At 38.6% G+C, this 17,197-nt stretch overlaps 1 protein-coding gene across 1 annotated transcript in view; it reads right to left on the bottom strand.

Annotated features, from left to right (window-relative positions):
• The window catches only part of LOC145988508 (uncharacterized), a 48,533-nt gene that overhangs the window by 18,064 nt on the left and 13,272 nt on the right, over positions 1 to 17,197 (bottom strand). Inside the window, exons 4-6 of the mRNA XM_083123378.1 lie at positions 16,886 to 17,028; positions 13,156 to 13,339; positions 1,907 to 5,875 (exon numbers count right to left, since the gene is read on the bottom strand). Of these exons, the coding sequence (XP_082979504.1) occupies positions 1,907 to 5,875; positions 13,156 to 13,339; positions 16,886 to 17,028 (4,296 nt within the window). The remainder of the gene's footprint in view (positions 1 to 1,906; positions 5,876 to 13,155; positions 13,340 to 16,885; positions 17,029 to 17,197) is intronic.

Genomic DNA, 17,197 nt, shown 5'->3' with positions numbered 1-17,197 from the left:
GCCCTCACCTGATCATTATTCATCCTCTACATCATTATTAGTCTAAAGAGGTAGAAATGCAATATTAACAACAACCCCATCGTTCTTTGAACTAAGTATGGGCATTCAAATTTGAATCATGGATCCAACATCGATGTGCCAATTACAATTTCCATCGGTCTTTCCACGCGTCCCCCCCAAGATCTCAATTTTCTGCTCTCTGAGAAAAGACAGCTGTCTTTCCAGCGTTCTTTCCCATGAAGCCCCACATATATCACCGCCCCTACTCTGAGGTGAAGGAAGCAGTGTGCCTCGCAATAAACTCCCATATCTGTCCCGTCCAAATTCATCCAAATTCGGCTCACGTCAACATAAATTCAAGCCCAGATGGAGCCTATCGCGGAACTTTGGGCATTTTAAAATTTAAAAACCCAATGAAGACTTTGCCCTTCGTCGGAAACAAAGATCCTCTGTTCTCGTGAGAGTTTGCAGGTGGCCAGGCTCAGAATCGAGACAATTGCCCTACACATGGCCACCTGGACGAGACGTCATAAATTCCACGATCACCGCCCGCCAGTCTGGCTCAGTGACAGCGAATTGACAAGAGTAAATAGCACAGAATCTTGAACTGCAACCCTGCCAGAACATTTCTCTTCGTGTCTCTTCGCTTCAGTGGGATTTTGGCAGCCAAGGAAGGCATAACTTTAACGAAGTGTCCCAGTTGTGAGCAATAAAAACTGAGTTGTGAGCAATAAAATTAATTAGAACAAGATACTTTTCTTTCTCGAGATCAGCTCTCAAACAAGGTGCTATTGTGTTTTTGTGCTAGGCGAATATCACCCCTCTGTGTATAGATTCTCGCCCTTACATGCAGAAGTGACCACGTGTGGGCGGAGCTAAAAGTTCGACGGCCAATAGAGTGAAGGACAATTCCTCCGGGAAGGAAGGAAAAATACGAAGAAAAGACTTAGGAAAAACAGTTCATTTTACCAGTTCGACATAGACAGTTCGATTTAACAGTTCGATATTCACAGCTTAGAGATAGTTTTTGGGTACATTCATACAGTTAAAACTTTCAGATAGAGAGTCTCGTCTCAGCACCTTTATAGGTCAGAGAGAAATTGTTTTCTCTTCTCTTGACCAAGTCTAGATTCCTAGCTTTGAGATTCCAAACTTAATGTTTAACTGATTAGGTAATGGTGCTCGAGTATAGTGTTTTACGGGCAACGTCGACCATCAGCGGTCTGCGCTGCTAACTTGTTTTGACCCGGTGCATCGCGGGTCAGCGATAGTGTGTTGTTCTTAATGGAGCTTGAATAGGCGAGCGACGTTGTAAGTATCTCAACAGTAATTAATGTATTAAATTATGTCATAACATGTTTCAGTGTCCAGTGTTCTGATTTCCGATTCCTAATTGTCATGGTAAATTTGGCTAGTAAATGAAGACCGATGTATAAGGAACTTCATCGTCCTTTTCCATCGGCCGAACTTTTGTACCGTAGACACGATGAATAATACCGTGTCTAATTCTAATGGTACATGTAAATTTTACTTACAGGAATGAACATACATGCCTTAATTAACGGAAGACCGGATTTCGAACCCCTAAACGCCCCCCATTTATTTTTAATCTTTGTTATAAAGTCTGGATTTGATACTGAATCCCAAAATCTGGATCTGATCAAATTCTAAATCCCAGATCTGATATACAAATTGTGGAAGTGATACCTAAATCTTGAATCCTAGCTCTGATATATAAACCCTGAATCTGACAGTCACATCCTGAATCAAATAAACGAATCCCAGAACTGATATCTAAATGATCATAATCAAATCAAAGTGAAATTGAAATTTTCAAAGAATCAGATCCAACCGTTCCTAATTGCAACAACCCACCAATAATGGAGATAAAAATAACAGTTCTTACCTGCCAGTTTTCCCTTTTCCTTCTCAACCTCCAAAAGCAGTTGCTCATTCATCTCTGCAAGCTTCCTCTGTTCTTCGTACTGCTGCTGTGAACTTTTCAGCTCTGCTTCAAGCTTCCGTATCCTCTCCGTATACTCTTCTACTTTGACTCCATCACCAGCACTCGGCACGGAAATTACAGAATTTGCAACTGCAACCTTCAATTCCTTCTCGGCTCTTTTTCTTTCCTTCATGTGCTCCTTTAACTTTCGCAGCAGGATTCTTATGTTGGATTCGTATCTTCTATGCTTTTCTTTATAATCTTTCTCGGCACTTTTGAGCGTCATTTTCAAATTTTCAATTTCCTTCTGGTACAAGCAGATTTGCTCGCTGTACTTATCTTTTAATGAAGCCTGAGACGATTCCTTTACTATTCCAATCTCCTCTAGCGTGCAAGAAGAACCGCTGTCGGTCAAATTATCAGGGCTGCTTGTCGATGTGGCAGTTCCGTTGGTCATGCTCCCGTTCATAATGGACAGCCCTGACATGTTGCTATCTTTCACCTGTTGCAGCTCACGCTTCAGAACATCACGGTGCTGGGAGGTTTCGTGAAGCTTTCTGCTCAACGCAACACGCTGGATTTCTAAATTCTGAACCTTCTCTTCGAGGCCGTTCTGAACATTGTGTAAACGCTCTCGCTCCTGTCTGATCTCGCTTAATTCTGATTCCATATTCATTTTATCTTGCTTGCTTCCTTGTACATCGCTCATCAACTCTTTCTTCAGTTCAAGAGCAGTTGTCAAATTGGTGCCCATATTCCGAAGTTTCTCGACCAAAATCTGAAGTTCCGGAACAGATGAAATTTTACCTTTTTGCTCGTCAGTAATGACACCCTCAGAATCCGTGTCAACACAACCCACGTTACTGTCTGACAACAGTGACATGATTTTTAACTCGCTTTCATTCAATAGGAACTTTATCAAGTGAGTGTCGTTGTCATGGGACATCCTTTCGCAGAAGCTGCTCTGCTCAGCTCCATCCTTCACATGTTCAAGCTCAGAACGTAGCAGTGAGATTTGGGATGCAAGCTCTTTGTTCTGCTTTATCATAAGTTCAAGCTCAGTACCAAGTTCCGATTCCGGCTTTGATTTCCTTGTTTGCATCTCTTGCAATTCTTCCTTCACTTGTTTTAATTCTTTCCCAAACTTCTCCTTCTCCTCTTCCGATCCTCTGCAAAGATCATTAAAATGCATTATTGTTTGGTTCGCAGAATTCAGTTCCTTATTTAGACATTCAACATTACAAGACAACTCTTTATTCAACAGCTCAAGCTCTTCGATTCTCTGCATGTTTTTCTTCACAGAGTTCTCCAAAGAAGATTTCACCTTTTCGGTATCTTGGAAGACTTGTTCCTTCTTGCTCATGTCATCATTGTATACTTCAAAACTTTTTTGTTGGTTCCACAGCTGCTGTTCCCTAAATGCCAAAGTTTCCTCCAACTTCAATTTCTCCTCGTGTACCTGCAGGCGGGACTGTGTCAAGTCGGCAATCTTATATGCCAACTCCTTGTTTTGTCTTCGTAACTGCTCCATTTGCTGCTCCAGCTTTTCAACGGTTGAAATCTTTGCTTGCAGCATTTGTTGATCTTCCCTCGATGTCTGCAGTTGCACCAATTCCTTAGCTTGTTCCGCTTTGGCAACCTCCAATCGCTTTATCTCTTGCAACAGATGCTCGTTTTCCTTCTCCTTTTGCAAGAGTCCAGACTTCATTTTCTGGTAACTGCTGGATATCTGTGCAAATTTCTCTTTAAGGTCACCAATTGCACCATCAATCTCTTCCTTCTCCTTATTGGCTGATGCCAGACCCACTTCCAACTCTATCTTTTCATTCTTCACGTCTGCTAGCTGCTCCTCCGCTGATTTCAAGATCTCGCTGATGTGATTGTAAGAATCTTCAAGGTTCTTGTACTTTGTCTCCATCCCTTGCAGCGAAAGCTCCTTCTCATTTAGCATCTTCTGCATTATTGTTACGTTCTTCATCAACTCCTTCTGCTCCTTTTCCAGCTTCCCAACAAGCTCGTCTTTTGCCTTCATATCGGTCCTTGCAATATCGAGCTGATGCTGCACATCTTGAAGTGCGTAATTCAAATTTGCATTCTTCACCTTCTCCTCTTCAAGCTTCTTCAACTTCTCCAGAACGGTTTCCTCGACCAGTCCGCTGTCTCTCTGCATCTGCTCGAACAAGGCCTCCCGTTCCATCATGTCAGCTTCGATTCCTTCCAAGTGTCGCTTCAGAACCTCCTTTTCCTTCATGGCTCTCTGCTGCGTCTCAACGACTTGCTGTTGAAGCAACAGGATTTCACTTCTTAACTTCTCAACGTAATTCGTTTGCATTACAAGGCTTCCCTGATTGGACATCAGTTCTTGCTGCATCTTGGTTCTGGCTGTTTGCGATTGGTGTAGCTGTTCCTGATACCAAAGCTTCAAGTTCTGTAGAGAATTGATTTCGTTCCTAGCATTCTTACAATCGTTCTCAGCTTTCAGTTTCGCCTGAAGTATCGACTGGAACTCCATGTGCTGATCGGCTATTTTCCGTTTTAACCCTTGCACGGCACTTTCCTTTGATTCCATGTCTAAACGCACCTCCTCTAGGTCAATCCTTAGCTTTTCCATCAATGAATCATTTTCCTGGATTTCATATTTGTAGTGAGTTATCTCGGAATCCTTCATATCGCATTGCCCTTGTACTTTCTGCAATGATGCTTCCAGTTCATGCACTGTTTGCCTTACATTCAGAAGCTCGGACAACAAATTCTCCTTCTCTTGCTGCAGAAGTTTCTTCTCTGTACTGTTACCTTTTGCTTCCTGATTAAACGTAGCTACCTGCGCTTGCAATTGGGAACGTTCTGACAGGAGCGAGTCCATCTCGGCCCGTAGCGTCTCCAACTGGCCCTCTAAACAAGCCTTCTGCCTCAACACATCATGATATTTACCCTGCCACGACAATCCCACTTTCGTCTCCACAGATTCCAGCTCGGACTCATACTTTTCCTTCTCTTTCAGAGCATTCTGCAACTGAACGCTCAACCTGTAATTTTGTATCTCCATATCTTCCTCCTGCGACACGACATTCGCATCGGTGGATCCCGAACTCACTTTACACTCGTCTGAAATTGCTTCATACCCACGACCCAAGTGGTGTTCCTTCCTAATCCCGGCACTCTTGGAATCCGGAAAACACTTCCTGTAATCCTCGATTGGTGCAGTTGGATCAAGAAGCAGCTTACGGATCCTGAACATTTCCTCCTCGTAGCCACTCACGTCAGATATACTAGACATCGTATCGATGCAATTTGAATCCAAATCACACTTTTCGGTGTTTGAGGAACGTCCAGAGATGTTTGAAGCTGTATCTAATCTGTCTCTTGCTGTCCTGAAAGCCCACGCGAGTTGTTCAGCTGTCATCCTTTCGCCGCCACTAAAGCTGCCCCCACTAAATCCACTTGGCTGTGCACCGGGAGCATTTGGATACAAGTTATTTTTTGCTCCAACATTACTCACTGATGACTCCTGACTCGACACACTATTAAGCGACGATCTTGAGGCACTTCTTCCATGGTTCCTACCAAGTTTACTCTTATGCACAGTCTTCACTTCGGTTTCAGACTGACCAAAATAAGATTTCCTCTCCGTCACAACAGTTATCCTTTCCCGCGGGTACTTTTTCAATTCGCTATGCATTTCAAAGGGACCTGGTTTGAAAGGGCAGTTCACTACTGGAGTTGAGGACCTGCTTGAATCTTCACCTCGATTTGTCCATTCAATCTCACACAGACCATTACCGTGGCTTTGCATTTCACTTTTATTCAAGTGCGAGGCATATCCAGACATACCAGTTTTGCACTGTGGGATCTGTTCTGGTGTTGAAGACACTCCGGGTGTGAAGTAAGTTTGCAGTCTATTTGATTCACTGGATTCACCACTAAGGTTCCCTGTAAAAACAAGAACAGTTTATAATAATCAACCTTAAAGAACAAACCTTAAGTAACAAAGTGATGAGTCTATTGCTACCCATATTACACCTTTTGGAAATGGCCAGAACACAAATTTAAATTTTTAAATTTATGTGTTTACATGTACGAGGGTCATTTGAAAAGTTTTCAGAATGAAGTGCAAAATATGGGCAAAATATTTTTCATGCGAGCTTGTTTTCAAAACACCAGCAAGGACAGCCTTTGAAAAGGGGTGAGAAACAGATTCTACTCAATATTTATGTAACGTTCTGTCAGTGGTATCCTGTGAAACCAGTAAATGAAGTGGTTAAGTTGGTATCCCAGTGCAGTGGTGTGTCAGTGTCTGCAGTTTTAAGGGTTATGAAAGAGAGAATGACCGGGAGAGTAACAATGTATGCGGCTGCATATTCGTCTGATGTTTTGAGAGCGGGTTCTCACATTCAGAGGCTCTTATATAAAATGAATAGGTGCGGCGAACTATGAGTGTAACAGCAGATGATTGCGGTCATGAATCAGCTGACGCGGAGTGATACATCGAATCGGTGAGACCGTTTGTTTACAGAAGGTCTCAGGGTTGGTGATTTACACTTTAATAACGTTGTCTTTCCTCAGTTTCTGTGGATACATACAACAATACTCCATACGCATCGGAGAAATTAAGTACTAATTAATTAATTTTCATATCATTACAAATAATTATATTAACGTATTAAATAGAAACAATTGTATTATTATATTTCTGAGATACTTGGCTCAGACTGGTTCCCCAAATTATATATTTCTAAATACATGCCTCGTGATGTGACAAGTTAGTATGACTCTGTAACTAGCCTTTGTTATTTTGTACTGGAATTATACAGGTATCGGTATCGGCAAATGGTTGTATCGGCTCAGCTCTAAAATATATATATGGTGGTACATATACTATCTACTAGGGTTCGGACAGATAACTTGATACTCTATCAGTAGAGGCACATATTTTTGGTAAATAAAAAAGCAAAATTTCGGTACAAAAACGGAGTTAATTTCGGGTTCAAAAGTGGTAAATAAAATGAAGTTATCGGTGTTATAGCGGTGAAAAATTGGATGAAAAGTGGTATATAAAAAGACATTTTGGTTTTAAAATTGTGAATATAATCCTAAATTTGATTTAAAAACTACACTTATTCCACAGAATTAATATTTCACTTCTAATAGCACATTTATGTAGTTATCAGAGTATTAAGTTTATTTCTGTGTAAAGGACTCCATTTTTGCTTCTCCAATATTAACAGCAGAATTAATCAATTTTCCGGGAATTGCATAACGCACAGGATACTTCAGACTTCAGAAAGTGTCGCGTCGTTATATAAATGGTAAATTTAGTGTTTAAGTGTTAATTTCGCTTTTTGCAGTTCATTTCGCATTATTTCGTGACAAAACATGGTCAATAGCATTTTATAGGTTTGTCGCGTGTTACTCACAAATCCAGACTATAGAAAAGGAAAGTTAAAAATTGTACTTACGTATGTGAGTATAGTGCTCTTATTGTAGAACGACGTTTCAGAGATTGACTATCTCTTTCCTCAGGTTCGTATAAAAACTAAGTACTTGGCATAGTACTGCGTCAAAAATGTAAAATGAGGATTGTGGTTAAGGGTTGGTTAGGGTACATTTAAAATATTAAGTTTTTGCTATTAGAAGTACGTAAAAACCAAGCCGTTCCCTAATAAAACTTGTACAGTAGACCTATTCACAGGTAAAAAAGTTAAAAAAGTTAAAAATCTAAAAAACCTGCATAAATCACAATGCAACCTGCAGGTTTGGCCTTTCCTACCCAACTGTGCTTATCTATCCACATGAAGGTCAATTCTCAACGAATATTTCCCCTCCCCTTAATTTTCTCGTTTCCCCTTATTACGTCACAAATCCAACGTGAATTCACGTTCCTCTCTTGCAGCTTGCATAACTTCCGGAGTGACGTGGAAACCGATATTGGGTTCAATCTTCCAGGCTTTATCCCATTTTTTGAGGAAATTGATCCACCCTTCTTCCAAATTTCCTTCGTCCCTATTAAGATTACTCTTCCCCCCCCTACAAATACTCGCTGTTTCATACACGTTTCTTCCTAATTTCCTCCCCTCTTTTCTGATTACCTCTTTTTTTGCGATTCTATGCCCGCTTTCCAAAATATGTTCTGAGAGACCCGTTTTGGGAACTTTTTCCCTTATGTCCTTTTCATGCTCGCTCCATCTTTTACCCATATTTCGGCCCGTCTGTCCTATGTACTCCTTCCCGCATTGGCATTCTATTCGATAAACCCCCTTCTGTTTTTCCGGTATTTCCCTAGTTGTCTTTCCTTTCTTATAATCGGTGAAGTATTTTTCTACATTCTTTGGTGCTTTCATCCCGCAAACGATTCCAAAATCTCTCGTTATTTTTCCGATTTTTTCCGATACGGATTGATGGTAAGGGATGCCAACGTACTTTACCCTCCTATTTTCAATTTTTTCCCCTTCTTTTTGATCCCCTTCTTTCCTAATAATTTTCCGTGCTCTCTCCGCTATCTTATCCATTTCTCTATTTGTGTATCCATTTTTTAATCCTGTTTTTCTTATCCACCGAATTTCGTTGTCTTTTTCTTTTTCATTATTGCATAGTCTACCGGCCCTAATAAAAAAGTTAAGGAATACGTTTTTCTTTGTTATTTCGGGGTGCGCCGATTCCTTGTTAATATACAAGTTCCCCGATAGGGGTTTATGATGTACTCCTGTTCTAATCCTATTCCCTTCTTTCAAGATACTAAGATCCAGGAAATTGATTTTTCCATCGCTTAAGTTTTCCCTAGTGAAGTTTATTCTTTCGTCTTGTTTTTCTAATTCTTCAAAAACCTTGTTCAGTGCTACCCCCTTTCCTATAATCAAGATATCATCAACGTATCTCCCATAATATTTAATACCCATTCCTGTTTTTTCCAAAGCTGCCTTCTCAATGAAGTGCATAAAAATGCTCGCTACTATACCCGAAATGGGATTTCCCATCGCCAAGCCTTCTTTTTGTCTATAAATACTGTCATTGACATAGAAAAAGTTATATTCCGTTACAAGGTTATACCATCGTACATATTCCCAAGCAGTTAGGATGTCTATTCCTTTTTCCAACAGCCACCTTAGTAAACAATCTCCCGCCCGCCCCCTCGGTACACTTGGGTATAAGTTAACAACATCAAAACTACTTATTGTATCCTCGTCATCAATTTCCAGATTTTCTATACATTCTTTAACTTCTACGGCATTCCTAACGCTATATTGGGTGTTCTCATTTACCTTCCTTATTCTTTTTACCAGCAATTTTGCTAGCCCATATCCAGGATGTTCGTATGTTGGTTAGACCTATTATACCAAGTTATGCAAGCTGCAAGAGAGGAACGTGAATTCACGTTGGATTTGTGACGTAATAAGGGGAAACGAGAAAATTAAGGGGAGGGGAAATATTCGTTGAGAATTGACCTTCATGTGGATAGATAAGCACAGTTGGGTAGGAAAGGCCAAACCTGCAGGTTGCATTGTGATTTATGCAGGTTTTTTAGATTTTTAACTTTTTTAACTTTTTTACCTGTGAATAGGTCTACTGTACAAGTTTTATTAGGGAACGGCTTGGTTTTTACGTACTTCTAATAGCAAAAACTTAATATTTTAAATGTACCCTAACCAACCCTTAACCACAATCCTCATTTTACATTTTTGACGCAGTACTATGCCAAGTACTTAGTTTTTATACGAACCTGAGGAAAGAGATAGTCAATCTCTGAAACGTCGTTCTACAATAAGAGCACTATACTCACATACGTAAGTACAATTTTTAACTTTCCTTTTCTATAGTATAAAACATGGTCACAAAATGCATCTCACACCTTTCAAAAACATGAAAAATTAACACTACAATGAGTTTTTTAAATTTCGTTTTTTCGTCAAAAACGAAATATGCATGCCCCTATCTATCAGTATCGACTGACATGAGCTTATCGCTAAAATTACAATTATACAGGGTGTCCAGGCTAGAGGTATACAAAAATACACACATATATTTTAGCATCTGTAAAGTTTATTAACTTTCTTTTCCCGGTTTTGTACAAAGTAACTCAGAAAGTTTTTATGTACGCTGGTACACCTCAAAATTTGTAGCTCAACAGATATCCAAACGATACTCAAGTTCGTTCCAAGTGATGACCAGGATTTGAGGAGTTATTAGCGCATTGGCTTCAACGGTGCTCTGTCTCAAATCACCCAAATCGTGAACTTTCTTCTTGTACACAACATCTTTAATGATTTCAAACCAGCCAACCATAACATGCACTGCACTTGACGCTGTGGCATCCACATCATGACTGCCAAGGTTAGCAGCCCGTCTTATTGAGAACTGTTCTCATGCCGTTTTTGCACATGCATGGCTCAACAGCACTATTAATCGTACTGACTACTGAAATCTGGGATCGATGGTCTGTCGACTGAACACCATTACGAGACAATATAAGGAGTAATTTTCATATTATCAGCAGTTATTTTTGTATATTTCTAGCCCGGACACCCTGTATATATATCTTACAATTTAGTGCAATATTGTGCCATTTTGTTATAAGTTTTATCTATATAAACATATAATCTCCATTCTGTTCTTTTTTTTAAAAGTAAATGTCTGAACATGCAGCTTCATTTGGATTTCAAAAGCTTGGTTCATCTGGTAACATACATTTATTAAGTAGGTCAAGAACCATTTCGAATTTAATATCGGACTGATAGAATATCGGTATCAGCATTGGTAAATTTTATACCAGTACTTTACCGGCATCAGTCAAAAATTCCATACCCATGGTGTTTACCAACATCAGTTGGTAACCCTGTCAGAATGCAAACGTGCGTGTGCAGGAATCTGCCATTCTTGCAATCAGTCTACAATGGCATGATGTCAGTTCAGACATGTACCATGACAGTGGAGTCATTCATCCGAAGAGGTTCCATTCAGGAGTCCTCGTGTTTATCATCCAACCAAGATACTTCTGGTTCTGAACACCACTCATTATGCTGATCTGCTATGGCACAGATAGATGGTAGTTCTTATTATGCTTGTGAAAGATGAATTTTAAAAAAGAAAACTGAAGATATTATTAATTTTTTGCAGAGAATATTTTAACCAAATAAGATAAGTGAAGAAACACATGTATGGAAAATAAAGAACTACATATATTCACAAAACAAAAGAACATAGTGAGATAAATAAAATCGTCGAGCATAACCTGGATTGGCCATATTGAAAGAATGAAAGAAGCTTGAAACAAAGCTTAGATGTCAGTTGGGAGAATCACTCCCCACTGTTATTTTGCACCCTTACTTCTGTGCCCATAGCATATCACACTTGCAATATGAAACAAAACCTCAATTTGTTCTTGTATCACTTTCGCATGAAATAAAGTACCCAATTTGACTAATAGCAATTGCAATTATAAACCGTATAATTACCTATTAGAATTATTTTCCTGTAGTTTACGGTTATTACAAGCATAAGAAAACAGTTTTTCTTTGTGACGTTTCAGGAGAACACACGCTCCTTTCATCAGACATTTATTTTCATTTTGACTAAAGATACAGTTATAACAATGGTTAGTATTTTTAAACAAAAAGAATCTGTTATATAATGGATGTTGTCAATGTTACATTGTTGTAATATAGCAACTTAACTGTGAAAAAACAGTCTGTTTTATTTTTATTTGAGATTTTTTTAAAAAAAAATTATGAATCTAAAATATCATCAGGTAATTCAAATTCATCATTGTTTTCACAAAGTCTCTTGATGTTTTCTGTTACATTAAATTTTAAAGATGGTGGCTTACTCCATTTGTGAAAAAGAAAACTCCATACTGGATCTATGTTACCATTTTCATTATTTAATTTATTCCAGTGTTCTTCTGCAATGAACGAAGCTTCCCCGACATTCAACTCTGTGTTTCCCGTTAATCTTTTTAAAACCCTTCTCTTTTTAAATGAATCACATCCTCGCATAAAATTCACTTGCGAACCCATGAATAACAATGTAATATCTTTCCTTGATCTGCAAATTAAGACAACTGACTCAACAATTCAAACATCAGTCCATAGGAAAAAATTAGCGGGGGAAAAATACATCCATGTCAAATCAGAACATTCGCGTATAACAATGGATAACATATTTTTAAATTTTTTCCTGAGAGCACAAAGACTATGTTCTAATAATGAGGATATCAAAAATGAAGAAGAAAGGCTCTTTAATATAGCAAAAGAAAATGGCTTTCACACTAACAGAATAAACCAAATCAAAAAACAAGTTGCAAGAAAACTAAAGGAAAAGAGAAATACAGAGAAAGATGAAAAATCTGTTGAAAATAAATTTGTGTGCATTCCATTCCACAAGGGATTCTCACATAAAATTGCAAAAATTTTTAGAAGTTTTAATTTCAAAATTGTTTTTAAATCACCAAGAAGTTTGGAATGTACATTTAATGAATTCAAAATGAGAAACTCTCTACCAGATGTGGAAACCACAGGAATATATAATATAAGTTGTTCATGTTCAAAAGATTATGTGGGACAAAAAGCAAGGAAAATGGCAATAAGATGGCACGAACACGATTTGGACATTATAAATCTAAACCCAAGAATAGGTTTGTCAACTCATATCATCGAAGAGAAGCATTTGATTAAAAAGAGAAGGGTTTTAAAAAGATTAACGGGAAACACAGAGTTGAATGTCTGGGAAGCTTCGTTCATTGCAGAACAACACTGGAATAAATTAAATAATGAAAATGGTAACATAGATCCAGTATGGAGTTTTCTTTTTCACAAATGGAGTAAGCCACCATCTTTAAAATTTAATGTAACAGAAAACATCGAGAGACTTTGTGAAAACAATGATAAATTTGAATTACCTGATGATATTTTAGATTCATAATTCTAAATAAAAAATAATGTGATAATATATATATATATTCCCAGTTAGGTTGCTATATTACAACAATGTAACATTGACAACATCCATTATATAACTGATTCTTTTTGTTTAAAAAAATTACTAACCATTGTTATAACTGTATCTTTAGTCAAAATGAAAATAAATGTCTGATGAAAGGAGCGTGTGTTCTCCTGAAACGTCACAAAGAAAAACTGTTTTCTTATGCTTGTAATAACCGTAAACTACAGGAAAATAATTCTATAATGCAAGCAATGCGTACATACAAGAAAAACTATTACCTATTAGAGTTTCAGACAGAGATAATGCATCACTGGCTCCTGTGAGTGTCTGGAAAGCATTGGTTGATGCATTCTTACTGCTCATGGTGGGATCCCGAGTCTTAATGGAAGCACTCTCTTCAGCCAAAATTGAAGACAACTTAGGAAGCAGATCAGGATGTTTGTGGTTCAAGTAACTGGCAACCTGAAGAAATTGGAAGTTCAATAGTAATTAAGCACAGCTCAGATTTTAGAACACTTATAACTACACATTTAGGCATGTAACATAGGCAATAAACAACTGAAATAGGCTCTCAACCAGTAAAATATGCACTAAATCACTAAAATAGGCTCTTAAAGACTCAGTTTATAAACTACACTAGTCAGCCTTGTTCTCTTACCTGTGTGAAACTGCTCTTACATGCATGTTACACAATAATATATGTTGCTTAATAGTAACTTATGCTCATTTATGCATTCTAATCTACTTCATTTTTCTGCCAAGTTTTTTGATCACGATCAGATGACAAAATCAATCCCAATCAAAAAACTGCACCAAAAAATGAACTGTAAGTGGATTAGCTCTTTCCACGTAACCACCAAACGGATATCTTTAGATACAACTTATTTATGCATTACAATAATGTATCAAGAAGACCTACTTCAGTTGAGAATCAGCAGTACCTGGTTTTTCATAATTTGGCCCATATTACAATAATTTTCTACAAACATTTGCAGATATTTTTCTTATAATTTGTTAACATTAAAATACAGCTTTATACGTAACTCAGTTCTGGGTAATTCTGTTTTATACGTAAATTACTGCAGGTCCCGACAAAATATAACTTAGAAACATGTTAATTAAACCTGATTTGTACGTAATGTATTTATACGTAATTCGGTGTTAAACGTACTAATTTTCATAAAATACAGTTGATTTATACATAACCAAGCTACGTCGTCACACGAGTGACAGTTGCTACTGGTCGGCCATGGAGAAAAGCAAGAGAAAAAGTTACACACTTTACCAGAAAGTAGAATTTATACGGGAAGCACACACTAATCACATAAAACTAAAACTGAAATAGCTGCAGATTTAGGCATCGCTTATACCACATTTTGCAGTCATTAGTAAAAGATATGCTACTTTAGACGATTATTTAAAATTGGGTAGTGAAACAATAAAACTATAGTGTCCAATATAAAAATGCTTACTAAGAAAGTGGCAAATGTAATGTATTGAAGAATCAAACTTTCAGATTCGTTAATTTACCACTTATGATAGAAACAACCTGTATTATGTATACCTCGTTCCAAAAAATACGTGGGTGAATCAAAAAGTAAGTTACACCTCCCTGTAAAAAACAAACAAAACACATTAGAAAGAAAAAATTATTGGATGACAATGCACGAACATTTAACTCTTTTCAACATAGTCACCAAGGTGTTCCGAGCACTTTTGGTATCGTGTGACCAGTCTTTCGATTCCTTGTGTGTAAAAATTCCATCCAATTTCTTTGAACCACTTTGAGACTGCTTCCTGCACTTCCTCATCTGATGTGGTGCCAAATTGGGGCTATAGGGAGGGTGAGACCACACTTCCACTTGAATTTCTGCAGTAAATCCTGTGTGACACCAGCTGTATGGGGGGGGGGGGGGGGTAGAGTTGTTGTGAAGAACAACAACCCCATCACTCAATCTTCTGGGCCTTCGATCTTTAATGGCTTTTCTCAGTTTCTTTAAAGTCTCACAGTATGTTGTGGCATTGTTTGTTGTTCCTCGGGGCACAAACTCACTGTAAACAATGCCTTCGGAATCGAAGAAGATCGTCAGCATGACCTTTCGAACCATTGGACAGGTTTTGGCTTTACTTGGTGGTGGCGAATCCTTGTGTCCCCATTCCATGGATGCCCTCTTTGTCTCGGGACTGTATTGGTGCACCCAGGACTCATCTCCTGCGATGATTTTGTTATGAAACTGCAGACCATTCATGGAATAACACCGAAGAAATGACAGCGCAGCATCAAAACGTTGATTTTTGTGCCCGACAGTTAACAAGCGTGGCACCCAGTGAGAGCACAGTTTATGATAACTCATCTGATCACGAATCAGCATAGATGCACTACCATGGGATATGTTCAGTTCACTTGCAATCTCTTCTAATTTTCACAATTAGCAACAATGATTGCATTCACACACTCCGCGTTGTCGATAGTGTTCACAGTTGCAGGCTGCCTGACATGCGGTTCGTCATTCACGTTTGATCTTCCCTCTTCGAACATCTGGCACCATTTTACGATCATGAGGCATGACATCACATTCTCACCATACACCTCGATAATTTGGCAATGAATTTCACTCCGATTATGCCTTCGTGCCCACAAAAATCGGTCGACGGAGCGCACCTCAATGTTGGACGCCACCTCAATATGATGCACCATACTCACCCTGTGACTACTCTCATACTAAACCAGCTAAAGCACGGCTGCTTCTGGTGCGTCAAGAAAACATTCCAGACAGTGTTGCCACCAAGCGTGATTATTTTATCTCTCTTAGTACAGGAACATGGATCGAGTGTAACTTACTTTTTTGACCCTAGTAGATGCAATTACAGTATTTTAATAATGGCGTCTTATGTAAATCTGATTTGTAAGTAATTCTCAGATATACGTATTATTTTCTCTTCACCTCTTGACATACATATAACTCAGATTCAACTGTAGTCAATTTTTTGGCAAATGACAAAATTGATGCTCACAACCAGTGGGCCTGCAGCATTTTACTCTTCTATTTCATGGGAATTACATAGGCATTTGCTCTACAATAAGGATGTACTGATTCACAACAGATATTATGAAGCTTAAAGTTTACTTTCTGCACATAGATAGGATATACCAGAATGGACCCACATTTTTAAAAACTTGATTTAGATATTGCGAGGGCTGGAGATTTGGTTACCAGATCCAAAATTCGGGATTCCCATTTTATGACACTTCTCTGCCACTTATGGTTCACCGCAACAATGAGGATGAACAACAACTTATAAAGAAAACACACAGGCCTAGACCAGAACCCAAGAGCTGGAACCTTTTGTGGTGAGGTGGCAACTCGACAGCTAAACTTCCTTGGACACTGAGGTGCCTGCCATTTGCAGACTGCTGCTTCATTTGCAAGAGGAATTTGAACTTCTGGTTGTGAATCACAGTGGAGGGTAGCAGCATGGTCTAGTCGGTGGGGTGTCCAACTGCCACGTGGGAAACCCAGGGAGGATGGTTTCAAGTCACAATTTTTCAAGCAATGTCTTTGCATTTAGTGTCTGGAGTTTACTCAATCTTCAATAAAAACACTAAGTTGCTGACCAAGGCAATTTATTATTAAGATAAAAACACTTAACAGATAACGTTTCGACCCTGTAACACTTAGTGTTTTTAAATATGGAAACAGGGCTTAATTATATTACAATCTTCAATAAATGTGTACCTGGGGGACAATCCTTGGAGGAGGGGTTGTTAAGGCACATGAAGCATAGCGCTGGACACACAACCTCTACAAATGGCTGAAACTGTGACGTATGCGGGGCCCTACCTCCACGTCCCTTCATAGCATTTACTTTTTACCTTCAGCTTGCAGCATCGTGGTCAGTGGACATATTCAAATCACGCATGCATTTGGCACATAATGCTCTGCAGATAAAAACCTGCAGAATATAAATTTCCTTCCTACAAAAACAGTTAAGACTATTGTTACTCACTTCGGGAGTTATTCCAGGGTACGTGGATTTTACATCTTCAGAAGTTGCCACTCCAGTGGAGACTTTATTTGGCTTGTGATGGGTGACGTGAACTTGAGGAACATTTCTATCTAGTGCATTCTTTTTCAGTTTGGAAGAGAAAACTGTAAAATAAAACAGCATGGAGTAATAAGACTTGAAGCTTTCCTGGCGACGAATGATGAATAGATTCTCTTGGGTTATCGACCAGGTGATTTGCGAAAGCTGTCACTCATCTCATCAATGCTACAACCCTGAAGACGAGTGTGACGTTAGCTCTCGAAAGCTTGGAAT

This window comes from Lepisma saccharinum, chromosome 6 (genome assembly GCF_977018435.1).
Source record: "Lepisma saccharinum chromosome 6, izLepSacc3.1, whole genome shotgun sequence".
Lineage (NCBI taxonomy): Eukaryota > Metazoa > Arthropoda > Insecta > Zygentoma > Lepismatidae > Lepisma > Lepisma saccharinum.
Note: the sequence above shows the minus strand (reverse complement) of the source record. Positions and strands in the feature narration are given on the sequence as shown.